The following is a 22,371-nucleotide window of genomic DNA, read 5'->3' on the forward strand; positions in this document are numbered from 1 at the left end:
GTTCAATGCCATCAAGTTTGGGACTAGAGATGCATCCCAGATTTGCAGTCCCTCTTTCTACCATTTGCTGGACTTTGATTCCTCGTGGATCTGGTGTTGGTTTTAAGTGGATACAGCACCTGTATTCCCACTTATGTATGGCTAGGTATCCTCCTCCTACTGCAATCTGGAAGCACCATACCCAGTGCTGCCAGGTTTTGGTCCAGAGATGTTATCTTACTGAGGCCTTCCTCCTTTCTACCATTCCCTGGATGTCGGATCATGGTTGATCAGGTGTTGATTGGGTTGGAAATGCAAGCAAGTGGAGACGGATTTTGGTATGGAAGCTCATCTTTCCCACCAATTTCCGTTTTGAGGTGAAGAGGTAGGTGATCCTCTGCCTACCATGGAACTGTTCTACAATTCCAGATTCCATGACGTGTTGAATGAGGTTGAAGAGAGCTCATCTAGGTTTTCTCAATTGCATCTACCCCTCCACCACATTAATGTGGGATTCTAGCTATGTGTGCAGATATGTGAATCATTTTTTAAGTCAGCATTTTTCTTACCTGAAAATATATTTTCAGTAGATACTTACCTCTTCGCACCTTCTAACCCTTCCTCTCCACTACTGGTGCATGCTATTTTTGCCTCATCTAAGAATGAATTTAATTTTAAGTGCAAGTACTTATGGGGATCTACTGTATAAGGATGATGTCTTGTCCTACTAATGGTGAAAGGTTAGTGTCTTAGATGGAAGACAGTTCAGTGCTAGTGGCATGCACAAAATACCAAAGGCAGACATGAAAGGAATATCTACTGTCTGCAGAAAGGTAAGTATTTATCAGAAATACATTTTTAAGTAAGGAAGATGTTAACTTTCATGTAAAACTTAAAAAGTAATTTAGAAGATGTTCACAGTATTTTGTTCTGATTTTACAGTTTCTCCATCTGATTTTTTTTTTTGCCATTTCAGAAATCAGTGCGTGGAGAGCCTTGAAAATAACATGACTAAATATTTTGAAAAGAGATGATTTTTTGTGGATTACTGAAAAATAAAATAAGAGGTCGGTTTTAAATCATATTTTTTGTACAGGTCAAACAGAACACTATTTCTTGACAAGAGTAGCTGTATGTTTGGAAGCAAAAAAACTTGAATGGTTGTAAAACAACATAAATACTGTTTAATTTATACAATTAATATCCACCTAGAAAAACAAGTAGTCTAACAAAACACAAATTAACAGATATTTAAAATAAACAGTACATCAAAATATTAAAAAAAACCTAAAGCTTAAAGAAATTTGCATGTTTTTTTATTTTTGTACATTTATTTGTAGTTTTGTGTTCCTATTTAATACCCTCAATTTAGAATTGTTGGTAATATTCTTTAGCTTGTCTTTTGTGGAGCTACTTACTTGTTCTAGCTAGCTATTAAAGATACAAAATAAAATATATTCTGTGTTTATTATTTTCAGTTCTTATCATGCCACTGCTTTTCCTTTCAAACTGTTATCACTAATAAATTGCTGATCCTATAATTTAAAATTGAATGGCATATTTCAGATCACTTTTGTATTGTTGTAACATGTTCTTTTATTGTGTGGGTTCTTTTTAGTTATTTGGTGAAAATAATGCAAAGTCCAGTCCATATAATGATAAAAAATTTGTTTATTTCCTCCTTTTATTTTTTACAGGTTACTATTACTTGTACACAATTTAGGCCCAAGTTAACAAATAGCATTTTCACTTTCAAAAAAATTTACTCACAAATGGTGCTACAACTTACATACAAATAAACTTTCATGTATGAGTTCATGGCTAATCAATCTAGCAACTGAATATATGCATTAACTGAAAGTGACTCAGTGCTTAATAATTCTTGTATTTATAATGTATCTGTGTTTAGCAAATTTTCTTTATCATTAACATTTGCTAAAATTCTATATATTACATCACAGGATTAGGTTATGCATACCATAAAGATGGGGTGTTCTGTTGGACTGCTAGTAGTTCTTTCTAGTGGTCTTTTGCTTCATAATTTTGTTTGTCCCAGACCGTAATATCATAGACAGGTAAGTAAAGCAGACAGGGATTGCTGTCCATCTCTGGTGCTCCGTGGCATCAACTCTTCCTACCGTCAGGGACCATGGAGGCCTGTCCTCGTGAGTGATGCATCATACCACTCAGTTGCGAATCAGTTTGTGATTGGCCAAGATTTTTGCATCATATCCCATTATTTCATGTTGGCTATCTACTATAGTGATTTGAGTCTTCATGGCTAGCTTTATTAAATAATCTGAGCTGGAGCTCTGTAAACCAAATTTGTCACGATTAGAATAGTTTCTCTACAAGAGAACAGTAGTACCAATATAAATGATGTCATTGTACTGTAAAGTTCTTGTGTTTACATCACTCATTTATTGTAAAATATGGTAAATTAATATAAAATATAATAAATTTTCACCCAGCTTTAAAATTGGGGACTTAGCAAGATAAAGATTAAGAAATGTTCTTATCACCAAGGAACAGTGATGAAGTAACAATTGTGGTATTTTATGTAATTGGAGATAATCATCCTGATTTATTGTAGATAACACTACTTGGAAAGGTTTATCATTTATTTGATTTTGGAATTTTTTTTATTTTGTTGAGGAAAATCTATGTTTATTGGCTAAACTTTTCAGTGCACATTATATTCATATGTTTGTCATTTTTGTAACTCTGCTTGGCACTATGAATATGCCATATACCAAGACATCCTTAGGATGTTAGCTGATGGAAATGGAGTGGCCTTTTCTGTTTTATTCATAGCATTATCTCTTTTCATCATAAGACAATTTTAAAAAGGTTTAGGTCTAATGTCATCCCTGGAGCAGACATCAGCTGTAGTTGTAATTTCTGCTGGTAAGGCATTTCCTGATTCAGATGTGTTGGTTATGTAGGGCACCTATCTGCTTAGGGTATATCATGAGACCTTGGGACTTCACTAGTACTTGTGTCATACTCATATTAAGAGACTGATTGATGATTCATGGTAAGATTTAGGCTTTCAGTAAATCATTCCTTTCCAGTTTGAAAAAAAAATAATTATTTCTCCTACTCATTCCTAGATTCCACTTCTGTTTTATGTGGTTATTTTACACTTCTGTTATTTGGTCTTATACAGCAAACTGAGACTGATACATGAAGCAAAATAGCTAAACACAAATTTTTAAACTATTTCCTTTGAACATGATACCCTTTAAAAATCTTTTTAAATTTTTTTATGTTGTGATCTTCTCACTTGTTGTTTTTCAGAAAATTTTTGTAATTGTTTAATGTTTTGTTTTTGTCTTTTGCTTCATTCTTCCTTTAAGGTTGTTACCTTTAAACTGGATTTGTTCAAATTTCTCAGCCATATCCCCACTTATTTCTTCTCTACACCTAGCAGTTACCTTAGCATATCACATAATGAAGATAAGCTGATCCCTTCCATGGTGCCAACTGTTCTACTTTCCACTACATATCCTTATTGAGGATATAGAGGAATGAAGTGACATTTGGAAATATTGTAAGCTAATTGTAATTTTTTTTCATGTATTGCATTTTTTAAAGTTTATGCTTTAGTTGTAATCATTTGGAAAATTTTTATTTTCACTTGTCTTCCCTTTCTTTGTTTGTTCTTGCCCCTTTTGGGAAACAAGAAGGTCAACCATTTTTACTGATTTTTTTATGTTTTTCTTTCTTCTGCTTTTTAATTAGTTGGTGTCATCATTTTGTATACTTGTTGTTGCAGTGTGTATGAAACTCTGGTGTGTTTGAAATGGTTAATTCTTTTTCTGGTAGATTCAGCCCACTTTTATCTCCTTGGCTGGGAAGCTGTGGATTATTTGGCTGAACATGCTATCAAATTATTTGCAAATTTTTTAACAATTTCATTCCTACCTGTTTATCACACACATAGACTTTGTGTGTGGATCACTTTAAACAGATCATTGTTTCAACCAGGAAGTTTCTTTTGATAATTATTTGACCTTCCAGTGTAGTGGGGGATTATGCTTTTTACTCACTTAATGTGGTTTGAATTGTCATATTTTCTGGTAGGTTTGTTTTTGGAGCACATTTCCTCTTGTATGAATTAGATGTCAAGTAGAATAACAAAAACTAAGTGTATTTAATGAAATAGTGCTGTTTTTGAGTGTAGAACTTTCATATTTTTTGATTAGCTAACTTCTGTTGCTCCACATTTGTGGTGTTTCATCTTCCTACATTATTCAATCAAGACTGTTGTGTTGTTCTTGCTTTCTATTTTGTCCCCCAGTGGCTCAATGGTAAGTCTAAAATCTTATAACTCTACAAATTGTGTTTTAATACTGTGGGGGACACAGCATAGATAGCCCATTGTGTAGCTTTGTGCTTAAAAACAAATAGACAAACAAGCATTCAGTTGTTATTAGCTCAGTTGTGTCTTTTATTTATGCTAATCTGTTACTTTTCTGTAAGTTCATTTGCTATATTAGGCTAGGATATGAACCTTAAACTCATTCATTTAAGAGTCTGGCCATTTCTTTTTGTTTTGCACTTGTATCGAAAAACTTACTTTATTTTAAAGCTTTTTGACCTTCTTTCAATTAATTAATCACCTGCTCAGGCCTTTATTCTATCTTCAGTGTTAGAGTATCATGCTATTTAGCACTTAAATTCTAAAGGTTACTTGTCCTTAAAATGTTTTTCAAAGGACAAAAGGTATTTTACTCTTTTCTTTGTTGTAATATACTGATTAGTGTCATCTTATGTTAAGAGTTCATTTAATGTTGATGTGTCATTGGTCATTCCAGCCTCTTCCAGGTATCTGTTTATTCTTTCCAAAATCATGAACTTATTTTACACATATGTGAACTTTAACTAACCAGCAAGTGACAGCATGTGGGATATTTTTGACTTGGGAATATAATATAGGCTGAAATATTGTATTTCATGGCATAAGGGTAGGGGATTCCTGTGAATCTCAAAACTTAAGGGGTTAAACCATCTGTTGGAGAGAGAGGTGGTAAGTGATGGAACTGCTTTTGATTCTTAATCTGTAACATTTGATAACCCATAGAACCAAGAACCATCAATCTTCATTTCTTGCTTGTTAAAAATTTAATGAAATCCATTAGAAATATTTTGTATCAAGGCATAGTACTGTGTTGTTACTTAACCTTACCATCTAATCAATAGTGCTCTTCATACACAATTGTTCCTACCCATTTTAGTATATTTGTTTTGTTGATAATATCTGTTTAAAATGTTTTGGCTAAGTCAAGTTTTGATTATATTTGTTATAAATATTACATATGATTATTGGTGCTATTCTAAAAGTATTTTCCGTGTTTTTGTTTGTTTTTTAAGTGGGGAAAATATGGAATATTGCAAGAAAAACAAGAACACTTAAGACCCTCCTCAGTGTACATAGAGGATGGCTGGAGTCAAAAAAGGTAGCTATCCATCTAAACAGATAAGAGCTGGACTTGCACCACTGGCATCATTTGAAGATTTGCCCTCAGATGACCTTGAAAGCCCTGACAGTATTAAAGAAGTGAAGCAAAGAGATATAAGTGGGCTACAACTTAGTGATCTGATCTCTGGTGGTGATGGTTTCAGTTCTTCCACACCTAAAACCATGACATCATCTGAATTGTCCACTCCCCAGATTTCGTCACCCACTGACAATGATGGCGATTCTCAGTGTACTCTAACTCCAAGTGATGGAGCAAAACTTTCATGCTCTTCTGGAAATGCAAGTGAATTTAAATTGCTGAAAGTAGGAGCAAAAGAAGGGAAGAGAAAGTCATCAGCAGGAAGCTTGCTTTCTCCAACACCAGATAGTCAACATTCACCAGCAGAAAAGTCTCATTCTAGAAAAAGTTCTTGGACAGACATTTTTCGTGGCCGCTCTCCTCAAAAATCTCCAAAGCTTAAAAAAAATGAGAGTATATCTAGTGATGAGAAAGAAAAAAGCCCAAAAAAGAAAGAGAAAAGTGGATTTTTTTCATTTCTTAAGGTAAGTGGAAGAAAAACTCCTGTGAGTAAAACTCCCACTCCACCATCATCTCCAGTTACTTCTACAAAAAGAAAAGAAGAAGAAAATGAGTATAAGTCTACTACTTCTGTTACTATTGTACATTCAGATATACCTCTTGACTCATTTCAGAAGCCTGTTGAGCAAGAACAAGGAGAAAAAAGCAGTGTCTTTATTCAGGAAACAGTAGCTCAAGTAAACTGTACAGCTACTATGAAACCTGTACCAAACCAGGAAAAAAAGTATGTTCCATGTACTGACAAGACAGAAGAATCTTCCATTACACAAAATCAGAAACATGGTAGTGGACTTTCATCTAGTGCTCCAGATGTTCTTGAATTAGTTAAAAGGCAGAAATACTTAGAAGGTTATATAGATTCTAGGACATCAAGAATGTGCCAAGAAGCATCTGAGACTTCTGGAACCATAAAAATGAGACATACTAACAAGAAGGAGTCACCAGAAGTAGTCTTTACTATTGGAAATGAAGAATATTACTCATCAGGTTCAGATATAGAAATAAATGAGATTACAAAACATTTAAAGACAAATGAAACAGATGATTATGATTGTGAAGCAGAAATACTTCTTGCTCAAGATTCTATAGACTATGAAGACTCTCCTCCTTTACTTGCCTCTCCAACGGGTACCAGTCTTCCAAAAGTAACAACTAAGCGACAGCATCTGGATGTTAATACTGTTCCAGTTGAAAGACCTCGTAGCACAACACCAATCAATATTGCCCCACTTGAAGCATATATTCAATCTGTTTCACCTTTGCCAGATCCAAATGTTGAAAAAATTCATCTCACCCTTCCAGGTGAACAGTTCAGTAGCAGACCCAAAAGTCCTAGGAAAGGACAGTTCAAAAATTGGTTTGATTTTTGTGAAGAAGGACTTCAAAGCCCAAGGGTGCGTAAAAGATCTCAGAGTGGTGATGAATTTGAATTTCTACCACAGATCCAATGTATAACAATTGAAGATACTGAGCAGCAGAAGGTTGATCACCCATCAGTAGATACATCAGATTTACTTCAAGAGCAAGAAATTTCTGAAGAATATTCAGTATCTCTAAAAACAATGAATAAATCCAATGAAGAGAGAGAAAACTTAGAGACAGTTGATAAAATGATGCTTCATAAAGAAGAAATAAAGGACCAAACTTTTAATAATACAGAAGGGACCAAGAATATTTCAGACCAAACAAGTAAAGACAATCAACCTGTGCATTTGCATTATCATGCAGACAACCAAACTGTTCCTTGCTCATGTGAGTGCCATAGTTGTGGATGTGATTGTCATTATATAACTGTTGACCTTGTAGAGCATAAAGCTTTCCATGATGTAGCTGAAGAAAACAAGATGACAAAAGACAGCCAGAGTTTGGCTGGTGCAAGTGGTTTAGCAGTAAAGTGTACCTGTGATTGTCATAAAAACTCTAATCAACCATCAAGGAAAGAAGAGATTGAAGGAAGTTTCACTTCACACCCAGGTTTTAATCTCAAGCAACAAAGCAACATGTAGTTGAAATATATTGCACATTCCAAACTGTACAGAAAATTACTTGGTAAGTTTTACTAAACTGTTATTCTGTTATGCTTTCTTTCTGTCTTTACAAGCATAATGGTAAGTCTTTATGTTACAGTTTGTTTTATTTCAGAGAAAGTGCTGTATTATTTTTGAATAGTGTAAGACAAGGATTTTTTTATTAGTGATCTCTATTCTGTAACTTTTTATTTCTATTTGGGCAATCAACATATCTTATTAGATATTACTAAACTGCAAAGGATTCAGTATTTTATTCACAACTCAGGAAAGTTATTCAACCCTTATCATCTAGCTAGATTGATTATATAGTATGTTGTACCAAGGGGTTTTTATATAATTACATATGTATTTCTCTGTCTCTGTTACAGTGTACATATACAGATTGTAAACTTAAGGCTTTACAATAAATTACATTTGATCTAACACAATATTCTTCAGTAGAATGTTACAGTACATAATTGTTAAACTAAATGTAAAAGAATGTTCTTTATTATAATACTGGAGAATCTAGGCTGAACAGTTAAGCTTGATGTAGCAGTATTTTTCAGTGGAATATTAAAGTAGATATGCTCAACAAAGCAAGATTTCTAACAACCAAACAAGTATGATATCTAAAACCAGACTGTAAACCACTATGGAACAGCAACTTTATCTACAAATTGCATGTTACAGTAATGAAGAGAACTCTTCTAACCTCACCTCAAAATCAATGGCTGTTTTCACCAAACATTTACCAAAGAAACTGTTATAACAGTAATCCTGTTTAACCATATATAAACTTATTAAAAGATGCAAGCTTAGCAGACAGTAAATAACATAATGTTATTCACAGGAACAGTGAAGTATACAAAAGGTTAATTGCACTTTATATGAAAAATTTCTGTACGCTAATACAGTGGAATATTGTCAAAACTATAAACCATGGCACCACAGGTGACATGTTTAGCACCTATATATTTGTTTCTGCAAATTCTAGCCATATTTTACAAAGTGCTGCCAAGATTAGGCTTATGGATAGAAATATGTGTCCCAGAAATTTCCAAGAAAGATATTTGTGTAGTAAAATGTTTAAACAAATTACAGCCAAAGAATTCAAGAGTATTCTCCATGGAAGCAGAAACTCATTTGTTTTGAGTGATATATTATGGTACCAAATTCCTACAATTAAGTAATATTGTGGTAAACAAAATATATTGAAGTATCCTGATTTTTTAATCCCAGCTTTCCTTCTAAAATTTAAATCATGCTGTCTATTTGTAAAAGACAGTATGAAGTTGAAGTAGTACAAGTATGTATATATATGTATTTATTAGGTATAAAAGAGGCACAGCAAAGATAATAAGGAAATAGAATGAACTATAAACTGGTCAAGAAGGAGTTAATGCCTGTTTATTTTGCCATTTCAGTACATTTGCTATAAGCTTCAAAAATATACTTAGAAAATATTAGCAATGTTTTTATATTTGAATTTTGTTGTAATCTGCATTTGTCATATATGTCACATGGTAGCTGTGAAACCCTTGTGTTTTGAACAGTATTCATGAATGATGGAAAGACCAGTATAGCTACAGGCTACTTTGCTGAAACATATTAGTTACTTTACAGATAACAGAATCAATGTGTGGCTTCACCTGCAGAGGAAAATAACATAGTACTTTTAGGAACTTCTGACTTTACCATGCAAAAGTCGGCCAATGCAGACAGTTGCAAGCTCAACATAAAATTACTAAAAATTCCATAGTTTATTATAATAGCCAGAATTGTTATCTTTTGTTTAATTTGTGTTCTTTGCAAGATTTCTAACAACTAAAGGAGCATGATGGGCCAAATGATCCCTTCTTATTAGGAAAGTTTCATATGATCTTGTTTAAGATGCACTGGGATGTTGTTTTGATGAAGAAATTTGACTTGAATGTGCTTATATTATGTGTTAATAGTATGTACCCATAAGAGAAGTGCATGTACATTAGTAGCTCATTTGTTTTAGAAATGTAGCATTAAGCATTGAATTGACCATGTTAGCAACATCTTTTGTTTAGAAGTATTTCTTTGGAATAAATACTTTTTTCATCCACTGAATGAATTTTATTAAATTAGTTGGAAGTGGTGATTTGTAAAATGACCATATATTGTTTAAAATTAAGGAATACAATGTTTTTGTTAAATGTCTAATGAAAGATGACAAATATTTTAGTAGAGTTTAACAGTTGTATTAACCTTAAAAATCAATTGTATTTCCTAATATAACATATTAATTACTTCATTTAATTATTTTTTACTAATTATTTTGATTGTATTGAATATCATGATCTTGTGCATGGTACTGTATTAAAGTTTCCTAAATGGAGTATTGCAGAATACTGCAACTCACACAGCAGAGCATTTAGAATAGCAATGAGCTCTGAAACCACACTGTAAGCCACAATGGAATAGTAGCTTTCTTCACAATTTCACAGTACAATATTGAAAGAAAACTCCCCAAAAATCCATTGTGATGAAGTGTTGCATACCTATTGGTATTATTATTAGGATAATAAATCCATTGTGATGAAGTGTTGTATACCTACTGGTATTGTTATTAGGATAAGAAAGAAGATAACTTGAAGCTGACAAAACTTTACAAGGTTCTAGCCTTATCTCAAAATCAATGGCTGTTTGTGCCTTTTATCTCTTTAAACATGGCTTTGAGAGATAACATCTACATACAATGGAGTATGTGTGGAAAGTTTGTCAAGATGTGTGATATAGATTCATCTTATTGTCCTTCACAGAAATTTATTACAATGGAAATTTTGATGTTTGACAACAGTGTATAATCATTGTCAAACTGAGTATGATCAAAGTTGAAAAAAAAAAGCTCCAATGGCTACTCAGGATGTAAAACATTGTTCTATAAAGTGTGATTAATCTCAGTATAATTTCAACAGTTAAGCTTTATGTAACTGATTATTCTTCAGTGAGATATAAAAAGATATAAGCTTTGTGGTTAAACATGATATAACAGAAAATTTCAGTGGAATATTGAAGGACTTAAATTGTGCATTTGATTTAATGTACCAGGATGTTGTTTATTGGCATATGAAGAATGTTTTGTATAATGCACAGATTTTAAAATTATCCAATTTTTACTGAAATTTATTTGTGTAAACTGTAATGAAATTAGCTGTTACACAAAGTATTACCTCTTCTTAGCTACATATTTAGTTTTGCTTTGATGTTTTTTTTACTGACATAGTCTAGTCTAACTAAACAAATTGAAATATGTGGGACTGACAACATCTTACTTTTTCAGAATATTGATACTAATAATAATTTTAATCTCTTTTTTTAAAAATATGATCAGGTATTTTAATACTAGTTGTTAGACCAATTACGGTGATATATGTATTTCCAAACATTACTTATATGCAGTCTTATAGAAAGCAAATCATTTTTATATTTTGATGGAAAAAATAAGTTGTGTATTGCTAATTGTGATCTTTTATGCTCATGCCACATTACTGATGTAGTGAAACAGGAAAAAAATAATTATACAAATCTCATTGACTAAGGAATTTAAGTTGTTTTCGGATTGAGTTTAATGTCTATGTAAAATTTATATCTATTTTTTGTTGACTTTGTTATTTACATTTATAATAGTGTTTTATATATATATATATCTCATGTAACTTTTATAATTTGATTTATCGTCTAATTTCCAGCAATAGAACACACAAGAAAATATATAATGGCTAAAAAGTTTTGTCATGATATTTATTTAGGTTTTTATTTTCCTAGGAAATTAGTGTAAACTTGTATTGAACCATGTTTCCTAAACTTTATCTGCTTAGGAGTATCTAGAAGTACTAAAAAACATGGCACACAACTAATTGCTCTTAACAAAGTGAGAATAAAGCCACACAAACACGTGAATAGCAGACATTGGTAAATAAAATGGCTTGCACTTCTTTTATCCATGGTCATCACATTAATTTTTTTAATGTATTGTAATTGTTTGTTTTTTCAAAGAGCTATTTAAAAGTGGAAATTATTGTGTGGCACATGTATATCTCATGAGATGTTATGTCATATTGTGGCCATGATAACATCTGTTATTTTGCCACACATCATAAAATATGGAATAATGCAAAATATTGAGTGTTATGTTATATTTGAAAAGACAGATAATTGGTTAAAATCGCAAGATTTCTGTCAGATTTTTTCAATTTCATATAGGTAACAAATTGCACAAGTTTTTCAAAGTTTTTTTTTTTAAGTAACAAAATGTCACAAGGCTGCAAAAAGGAAAAAGTTTGTATATTTCAAACACCAATTATTTCAAAAGTTATAAATTAAGGAAATATTGATCAGTTTATGTATTTGTCAAATATTATAATATTTTGGTTAGTCAGTTGTTTAGTTAACAGAGCTATAATAAGCAACAACAACATATTCTTGGCGTCTGTTTTGGTATAAGATCTACCGAAGTGAAACCTCAAAAGATTACCGGGGCTGCTCAGAAGTTTTAGTTCCTCTTCGCCCCGCTCGTGATGGAGGTAAGGGGCCATATTTGTAAAATAAGCAATTTTCGACGGGTTTAGTTTTAAATAAAGGAACCATCAGTAGCGCCCTCTAGAATGCATATGTTTTACTACAACTAGCACTTACAGTCTAAGAGTCATATTTTTTATTTCTCTTGATAAGCAAATTCAGAAATGGTTTTTCAGAGTTTTTCCAACCAGTAAGATTTGTTTTTAGCCTAAAGTTGTTAATTAATTTGTTAGATTTTGTATGTATTTATAAATATTAATTGAAGCTTGTAATATAAAAATTCGTAATCGTATATTTTATTCATTAAAAAAGATATAACTTTTTATTATACTAAGCGTGAGCGTAATCCTCTTATGTTATTCGGAACAATCCGATATTTGTTTAATGAATATGTAACATTAGACTGATTGATACTTTTAATTTTAACGTAACTATAAATGTATGCAGATACTGAGAAAAGAAAATATCATGTATGAAATGTAGAAAAATTGACGCGTTTTTTTCAGCATATTGATTTTTATGTGGAACGTGCTCTATGCGCTGAAGTATTTACGCCAACGCTGCCCATAGAAGCGTGGCACGTGTAAGGATTTGGTTCAATCAATTGCGTTCGCTTACACTGCATGTTCTACTGCAGATCAATAACAATCGACTTTTTTTTGTCAAGTATCACATATTATTTCCCGTGCTATTGTTTGTAATTATTTTTCATTTTCAAGTTATATTATGTTCTATTTTTGAGCATAAAATAAAGAATAAAAACACGTCATGTTTTTAAGCTATCTATCTAAAATCAGAAATTTAAACTTTAGGCAAATTTGTCAAAAAACAGACACCATACAATGACGTCAGATGCTGACGTCAGAAACTGTGTATCACTCTACACATGAACTCAGCGTTTCAATTCGAATGGCCAGAGGAGGAGGTTGAGCTTTAGCCAATGAGAGACCAGTATCTTCAGACGTTTTAGAAGACATTTTCTAAGTAGCATTTTTGCAGTTAGCCTTTGAGAGTTAGTTTTGCCACAGAACAGACTTTGAATTTTGTAAGTATCAGTGTTTCTGATTGTCAGCATTAATAGTTAAAACTCAGTTACATATGCCTAATGGTGGACTGTTGGTGTAATTGAACTGTAATCGTGTGTTTTCTCTATAACACTAACCTTACAGTGGTAGCTAACTTTATCGATCACGCGTTGCAACACTGATTATAAACGGTTTTGTAAACACTTAAAAAGTGTGTTTGTGTTTGACTCCAAAGAATGACCCTTGCTGTATTTTATATGTTTCAAAAATTGAGGTAAGTGTATCTCATATTTTTCTTATTGTCATAAATAAACATGACCTAAACCCAGGAATCTGTAACTTTTTTTTTACAAGACATCAAAAGGAAAAAGTTCAAACAGGAACGGAAAAGTTATAGAAAAAATGTAAAAATATATCAAAATATTTGAAAAGTTTGAAATATTTAAATTTTACTATTTATATCTGTACTTTATAGTTGTATAATTTACAGTTATCATGTTTTCCACGAAGGATTTACTGCTGTACATGATGAAACCCGCACTATCAGAGAGAAACGTCGTTTTTGAACAAGCTTCGAAACACACTAAAAATAAATATGAAGCTAAACTATCAATTGATTCATCACTTATGACTGAGTGATGCCGGTTTCGGAATTTTTAGCCCTCATCAGTAACCACGAACAAGGTGTTTTAATGGGCTTTTCCTCACCACTTGTAACCTTAAATGAGGTACACTGTGGTGAGTAAAAGACTAATAAAACACTATATATTTAACATGTCATGCAATATTATAAGGAACCTAGTCATGTTATTTCTGTTTATCTTTGTCCATGGCTAGTGATGAGTGGTGGGATTCATTGAAATTAATATAAGTCGGTGACAAGTGGTGAAACGAATGATTGATTGGGCTGCAGAAATAATTTTTAGTATCTTAAACAGCTTGTCTACTGAATATTTAAGAAGAATAAATTAGTAGAATCAGTACTACATATTTTTCAGTTCATATATAAATATCGGTTCATTGTAGTAAATAAAAATACAACTAAAGACACCATACACGCAATCTTCAAAACAATTGGATGGCGGGGTGGATGCGTGCTTTGCTGTCTTAGTACGTTATACACAGCAAACGGTTTGACAGGGGCTAATGTATTTCTATATTTATGACTATTGATTAGGGTAAATGAGACCTAACATAAATATCCATACAAACTCTACTAGTAGTACATTACCAAACAGTAAACTGATGTCGGTGTTCGTCACATCTGCGATTTGCTTCTCTCAACAATGTCTTCAATATTATCTGTGGATGTCTTCAAAACAATTAAAACATTTGGTTTGAATTGTACTTTATATCTATGTAGCTTTATTTTTTAGTAATATACTTTTAGACCGGTTATGTAACAATTTTATTTAGAATCAACATTTTATTTTTTTTCTAATTGAAAACAAAGTTTTCATTAGATCATTTTTGTGTTGCGATATTTGTTCACACATCTTTGTTAATCTGGGTGTTTCGTTTTCAGAATAATAATTGAAATCAATACAAAAGATTATTTGGTCAGAGCGGAACATTTTTGTATAGCTTAATATTCAAATAATAAAATTGCGTCTAGAAACAATTAGTAAGAAATCTCATGATTTTAAAGGAAAGGCCTGTTAAATTATGGGTCCTCGATGCGACAGCGATAAGTCTACGGTAAGTTCGATTTCCCGCGGTGGACACAGCAGATAGCCCAATGTGGCTTCGCAGGAAAACACTAGAAAAAACCTAAACTCCAACCATGTTTATTTATAATAACATTGAATGAATTAAAACTTAAGCGCCGTTTACCTTGTAGGAACGAACTGTTTAGTTATTATTAATAAAACGTCATAAAGCTGCTATATAAGGCTGCCGCTTCGGCTTTTACTTTAGACAACATATAAGCTCAGCTTTTAATTGTTACCGTCACTAACTGCGCGTTTCAAACTTGTCACGTAAAAGTAGTTAGTATATAGTGACGATAAGAGTACTTGAGTCGAAGAAGTAAGTAAATGATAAAAAAGATTAAATTTATTGTATTTGGAAAACTTAGTAGTAATATTTAAACTAAACCATTAAAAATATTCGCTTTTTATTGAAAACGTTTTGAAAGATCATATAAAGTATTTTTATTTAGAAGGTGTAGATTACAAAACATCCAAATCATCTATTTTATAAGGTTTCGCATAGAATAATAGCGTACATATAATGTGCACGTCATGCATGTGTTACCCATTTGGATTTACTGTACAGAACGACCCATCTCTAAATAAAAGCATTTCACTTATTTTCTGACGAGTATGTTTGAGACGATTCCAAAGAGTAGTATGTGATAACTGAATTTCATTCTACGTAAGATGTCTGCCGATGTAATTCAGTACATAATGAGCTGGCCAGGTGGTTAGGGCGCTCGACTCGCAATCTGCGGATTTGAATCCCCTTCACACCAAACATACTTGCCCTTTCAGCCGTGGAGGCGTTATAAAGTGACGGTCAATCCAACTATTCGTTGATAAAAGGAGTAGCTCAAGAGTTGGCGGTGGGTGGTATGACTAGCTGCCTTCCCTCTAGTCTTACACTGCTAAATTATGGACGGTTAGCGCAGATAGCCCTCGTGTAGCTTTGCGCGAAATTCATAACAAACAAACATAATGAGTTTAAGAGGCCTGACGTTGTAATTCAATTGATAATGTCGTGTTTAATATATTTGTTTTTTTATTGATTTTAAAGTGATTAGCGTGGGACTCGGAAGGACTAAATGCTAAAGTGATACTGATTGCATTATGTCTGGACAGAAAGAACGTTTCTAGAAATGAACAACTTATCTTACATCTGGATCCTACAAAGATGATATGACGCATGTACGTTTATTTAACAAAGTGCCAGCAAGCCAAATGTTTTAGATTGTACTTTAATATATATGTATAAATTATATCTATTTTATATTTCTAGAACTGAATTAATTAAAGCTGTGTGTAAATAAACGTCATTTTATGAATGCATTTAGAAAATTAATAGTGATATGTTAACGTAGCGTTCTTTGACTTCTTTATTCCGTCTTGATTACACACACATATATATATTTAATAAACAAAGATGCCCACTTGAGAAAGAGGTTGGGAAGTTTATATTTTCTTTCTACACATGCAATATTTTTCTTCTCAAAGTGGCCCGGCATGGCCAGGTGGTTAGGGCGCTCGACTCGCAATCTGCAGGTCGAGGGTTCGAATCCCTATCACACCAAATGTGCTCGACCTTTCAGCCGTGGGGGCATAATAATATGACGGTCAATCCCATTATTCATTGGTAAAAGAGTAGCCCAAGAGTTGGCGATGGGTGGTGATGACTAGCTGCCTTCCCTCTAGTCTTACACTGCTAAATTAGGGAGGCTAGCGCAGATAGCCCTCGTGTAGCTTTGCGCGAAATCCACAACAAACATCTCAAAGTTTCGGTTATGCATTTTTATCAAGAGATTGTATACTACTGCGATGGTGCTGGTGTAAAATATCGCTTCAAATCTAAGTAAAAAAAAAGGAAAAGTAATGTTTGTGTGAATTCCACGTATAATGACAGTCCTTATATTACCGAATTTATCTTTGGTAAGTCTATCTGTAAAGGATTGCAAAATGTATTTGTAGAATTGTAGAACACATGTTACCGATTACTGTTTGCGTGATAAAACAAACATAATTACATTTCTTTTATGATATTTGTCTCAGAAACTTACTTAGAGTGGTTTTAATTACTTTATATACTCGAACATGTAGATTTCATGCCACTAATACTTTTTCAGGTGAACAATTGTAGATAAATAAATTGCATGTTTTATTTCACGTTCGTAACCAGACCCATGTTCTCCTATAGCACTTAGAACTACGTCACCAAACCGGAAGTTCATATACTTTGTGTGCTGTCGTTGTGAAATCGCTTTAGATTATTTCCAGTGTTATTATTATTATTACGGTTTTATAGTTATTCTAGTCTTCAGTTTCAATCAAAATGTACTGAAATAAGTTTTGTAGGCCGTTATGTTATTGAATTGTGTGAAATAAATTTGGAGTCGTAAATAGGCATTTTAACGCCAGAGGCAGGCGAGCATATCCGTTTTTCCCCCTTTTTGTGGATATTAGAATGCAATAATGACAATGAGCTTATTCAACTTGGAGTATAGTGGTAGGTAAAACAAAATACGCGGCCTAGCAAACTAATGAATAAATATTTACTGTAAAATTCTCATCAATGCCATAAGTGTAGCTACCAGTTTGTTTGCCAATTTTGATTTCATTCCTTTAAGTCGCATGCTTAATCCTTTTAAAGCCGCACCTTTTATTTACACCTAATTAGATATCATGACTTTTTGTCAATACACACCAACAAACAACAGCCAGCAAGAAGGTGACGCTCTATAGTAAGTAACATTAGCGTTAGGATCACAACTCTGTTATTTGGAACAGACATATACTTTACAGAACCAACGAGATTTTAAAAATATATAATGGTAGTTTTCCTCTAGAACAGTGTTAATAACTTCCTTTATAGTAACATCATGGAAACTAGATTAATAGTTTCTTGTTATCACCCTTATGCACTCAGTACAGCAATATCAAGCATCATTATTTACGCTAATTGCTTAAGTTTATATCACGTGATGCAAAACACTCTTTAGTTAGGAGAATTTAATAAAATTTAGCAAACTTGTGCTTAAAAGTTTGCAAGGAATAATGAATAATAACCGTCCATCCATATGATTCTTTTGAAAACTTGAGCTAGAAACTGCAAATATAGTTTACTTAGCCTAACCAATACTTATGTATTTTCCCGTGATTTCACCCTATAGTTTTATTTCTGTAACTCAGCCGCCTTTAATCGGGATGAAAAAAAACTAAAAACAATTCACCTTTACTTTTAAGTGAAGCTGTAGTAAAAATTTTAGACCAATAGCTCACTGACTTTTTGCATAGGTGTGCATAATCATTTTGGTCAAACTGAGTGGTTTTTGTTAAATACCTTTGTACATGTGGCTTAAATTTAGACCAAATTTGACACCTAATTGTAGGTTATGAAGATCTGTAAGTGTACCAAATTTGAAAAAAATCAGTGAAAGTTAAATATGTTCTATCAAATAAACTTTCCATACTGTAGGTGCAAAGAAAAAAAAAGGTTTTATATATAGTGTATTTCTTAATGGATTGCCTTGAAATTTTGTATGTGAAGTAAGGTTCCAGTAAAGCACATCCACTGAAAATATGTGATAGTTTGGATTACCACAGTCTGATCTACAGAAAGTGGAAAATTACTAAACTACTACAGACTTACAATGCTAGAATCCGAGTTTTGATACCCGTGGTGGGCTGAGCACAGATAGCCCATTGTGTAGCTTTGTGTTTAACTTGAAAAACAAACAAACTAAACTACTGTTAATAACACAGTGTTGTTCTGCAGGTAGCTTTGGCTGCATGACACACTACTGTGTGTCTTGATAATTTTTATGTAAGTAAGGAAGAATATTCAGAAAGACATCAAATCACATTTCTATTTATACAGTTAAGAAAACAAATCTAGTTATAAGGCAATCTGTAACTAAATCACATTGTAGAAAAAAATTAAATGAGAAAAATATTGTTTCAAAGGCAGACAGGATGATCCATTTACAGAAGAACTATCTAGGTCTTCACACTTGCAAACTTGTCTGTTACAGTGTCGAAGCTTATGAAACTGGTTAAAGTGTGTGTGTGTGATGGAGATACTTGCCAAGTTAAGAAGATTTTGTTGTTCATATGAAGACCTCAGGTAGTTTTTTATCATTTTATTGAAGCTCATTTCTACTACAGGGGAAGTCAAAATACATGCAAAGCTATTTTAGTGTTGAGATAAGGACCACTCAGACACAACTGGTGGAATTTGAAACTTTAGATTTCAGTAACAATTTCAGTTGCCTGCAAATCCTTAGGGTATTCCATTGCCAAGTCAGTTGTACTATTTCTCATTTGACAAAGAGGTACAGTTGAGAGGGCAGGTCTGATAAAACTCCAAGTCTGAGATCTCAGACAGTGTCTTGTATTGCCACTGAAGTTATGCAGTCAGTGTGTTGACACTATAAAACTGTATTTTGAATGCCTGCTCATTGGTGCTTCTTGTGATTGGAAATATGAACCTATAACTCAAGATTGTAATAGCTAATCATTTCAAGTAAGTTAAGAAATATTCCTGAGTTTGGTTGGCCAGTTATATTGCTTGAACCCTGAAGAGCCAAATTGTTCTTTGCATACAATATAAGTGCATCAGAAACTATTTTTAGGATTGTATGTCATTTCTCCCTTTCCTCAAAGATAGTGTTTTCAGTCCAATGTATTCCAGTACCATGTTTTAGGTGCATTTTAAAAGCTTTCAAAATTTAATAACTTTCATGATGCTCCAATGAGTTTCTGCATTCCATTATCCTGGGGTGAAACTGCTCTTAGGATTTGTGATGCTTGGTGGATGATAGTTGCTTTCCAAAGGGCATGCAGGGGAAACAAAATATAATTCTCTGTGTGTTCAAATACACAAGTCATTTGCAATCTACTGTTTCTTCATTAGGTAGAGCTTTATTGAATAAACCGCCTCCTGTCACTAGATGTTGACAGAGTGAAATCTGTATCTTTCCATTGTTGTGGTTCATGTTCTAAAAAACAAAACCTCAGTTCATGTCATGTTAGTCCACAAATATAGATTATTAATATTTATTCTCAATGAAGCAGTGGCATTTTTCTTAATGTTTGTTTCAGAAAAATCATTTACATTGGTATTGCTAATGCTGGAGTGAAGTGTCAAGATCAGAGTTGTAATTCTTAATTTCAAAATTAGAGTCTACCACAGTTGTTAAATTGATGGCATTAACTCCTCTGGCTCAGTGACTTAAACTTGTTGTCAAGATCATACCTAAGTCACTGATCTTTGTCAGCCAGTTCTGCCACTATAAAAAAAAAAAGCTTACATGTTTCCTCTTCTCTCTCTGTTTCTCATCTATTTTTTAATTTGAATGGTTTCTTTGAAGACATTTTGCTTATTTATTTATTGAGTTTTCACTCTGTATTAAAAGTTTCCTACATTGCAGCACGTACCACCTACAAGTGCCAACACAAAAAAAAAGTTTTTATGTCAATGTGGCCTGTTACTTGAATTCCCTTTTTAATGCAGAGGCTTGTGTGATTTTTGTAACATGCTAGGAGGCACCAAAGGTTCTATTATAATTGAAAGTGCTAATAGCTAACAAATGAAAACATTGAAAGCCACAAAACAAAATTATTACTTGGGTGGCAATGCTTTTCAGTCATTTTTTGAACTTCTATGGCTTTGCATTTTAACTTTTCACCATTATCAAATAAAACTAAGGACTGGAAAAATTGTTCCCACTTATTAGTCAAAATGATTAGAATCTTGACTTAGAATGAACTAAATAATTGATGTTGAAAACCTATGCCAGATTAAACAAGAGACAAAGCATTGGTAAGTTGAACTAGAAATTCATATTGTTTTGATAAGAATTCATGAAACTCAAAATTCTTTGTGAAAGTCACGGGAAGCTCTTCATACCAAGATATGGAATATTCATAAATACTTGGTCATGTTTAACCCTGTCATCATGTAACACCTTAAAAATATCCAGAAGCATTATTTAGCCAAGGACTTGCAAAATGAGTTGACTTAATTTGTTGTCCAGTGAGATACAAATTGATGTACTGATCTTTGCAAGGAATGCCAAGTATTATTCATACGTGCTCAACTGCACTCTAGACATTATGAGTAACTGTTTACATGGGAATGGAATCTTTAAGTAAGAAGACAATTTTAACTTGTAAAATTGGGATTCAAAACTGAACTAGATTAAAACAACCTTCAGTTGAACTGATTCACACCTTGTGTCTCTGAACCTGACATTAAAACTATTTAAGCTTACTTGCATCGTACTATTTTTTCAAGAAGAAGGTGTAAGCATGAAAGAATTTTTACGGAAAATTAACTAACGACCAGAGATGTAACAAATTGGTGTCAGAAAGTGGGATAAAAAAGAGAAGATGGAAACGAGAAGTGGCAAATCAAACTACAGCTTAGTAAATTTGATGGCAGCAAAACAAGAACTGCAAAAGAAACAAGAAGAACGAGAAAATAAACAAGAAGAAAGACAACACCTTGATGGCACCTAATTAGTTCAACCTCTCTTTTAACAGTTACTGGAACTTGGCCTTTTTGTTCCCAAATGTCATTTTATCAAAATTAATTACAAACTTCCTCGATAGTAAGTAGTCCAATCCTAATATGCATTTGTCTTCAATGTCAGCCAAGCATACTTTGTGTCTGTCCTTTATGCCCATGAGCTGAATAGTTACCCACACTGGTCCCCACAAAGCTTCTGTATGACTTCTGGTACTCCTTCATGATCTAACACCTTGATGCTCACAAGGGTTTGTTGAGATGCAGAATCTATGACAAAGTTGCACCTTTGGCCATCCAGCTTTCCTGTCACATAGACACTGTGTGTGCTTGGCATTTTACACCTAGCTGTTCGGACTTTCATGATGGGGGTTGGTGGGCGTCGCTCAACACCAACCACTACTGGTCTCCTTGAGGCCGACTTGTTGGTAATATTCTTCCTACACTGGCTCCTCAAATGTCCGTGCTTTCCACAGTTCCAACAACCTTTCTGGATACCAGTCTTTCATGCTGTGGCACCTCCCCTGTGTTGAAGTTTCCAGCATTGAGCTCTCTTGTGTCCAGGTTTGTTACAGTGCCAGAAAAGCCCCTCAAACCTCTCTGAAAGCTGACCTTTTCTGGCCTTGAATCCAGATGATTGTACCAACTTTGGTACCTCTGTGCTGGACTTAACGTAGGATTCAAATTCGAGAGCTCTGGCTATTGCATCATGCATGGTAGAGGGGTGTGCTTGCTTCACTTGTATCATAAGTTGTGGACCGTCTAAGGCATCTACGAACTGATCCCTCAGCAACAACTTGAGGAGATCAGGTGGTGCATTTGGGTAGGCCTTGTATGCCATGCTTTCCAAGTCTTGTGCCAGCTCTTGCAGGCTCTCCCCTTTAGCACGGATTCTCGTCCTAAACCTTGCCCTGTAGACTTCTGACTAATTCCGGGTTCCGTACCTGAGTTCCAGAGCCTGTACCAGTGCTCTATAGTTGTGTCTGTCAGCTGCTGTCAACTGTCCAAGTATTTTCAGTGTTTGTC

The 22,371-nt window shown here is 33.4% G+C and overlaps 2 protein-coding genes across 4 annotated transcripts in view; both read left to right on the forward strand.

Moving 5' to 3' along the window:
• Window positions 1-3,417: 3,417 nt before the first annotated feature.
• LOC106458140 (muscle M-line assembly protein unc-89-like) lies at window positions 3,418-12,985 on the forward strand. 2 transcript variants are annotated; one of them, XM_013917599.2, is made up of 3 exons: window positions 3,418-3,532; window positions 5,356-7,592; window positions 12,916-12,985. In XM_013917599.2, the coding sequence occupies exon 2, from the start codon at window positions 5,423-5,425 to the stop codon at window positions 7,547-7,549; it is 2,127 nt and encodes a 708-aa protein (XP_013773053.1). In that variant the 5' UTR covers window positions 3,418-3,532; window positions 5,356-5,422; the 3' UTR covers window positions 7,550-7,592; window positions 12,916-12,985. The 2 variants fall into 2 exon arrangements, with proteins under 2 accessions (XP_013773053.1, XP_022239996.1); XM_022384288.1 differs by lacking the exon at window positions 12,916-12,985 and adding an exon at window positions 12,030-12,291.
• A 36-nt stretch (window positions 12,986-13,021) lies between these two features.
• Window positions 13,022-22,371, forward strand: part of LOC106458141 (protein stoned-B-like) — a 49,738-nt gene continuing 40,388 nt past the window's right edge. Inside the window, exon 1 of one of the 2 annotated variants that reach the window (XM_022384286.1) lies at window positions 13,022-13,148. The gene's annotated coding sequence lies outside the window, so the exon portion shown is untranslated. Of the gene's footprint in view, window positions 13,403-22,371 lie in introns of both variants that reach the window. The other variant, XM_013917600.2, reaches the window with a different exon arrangement.

This window comes from Limulus polyphemus, unplaced genomic scaffold (assembly GCF_000517525.1).
Source record: "Limulus polyphemus unplaced genomic scaffold, Limulus_polyphemus-2.1.2 Scaffold420, whole genome shotgun sequence".
Classification (NCBI taxonomy): Eukaryota; Metazoa; Arthropoda; class Merostomata; order Xiphosura; family Limulidae; genus Limulus; species Limulus polyphemus.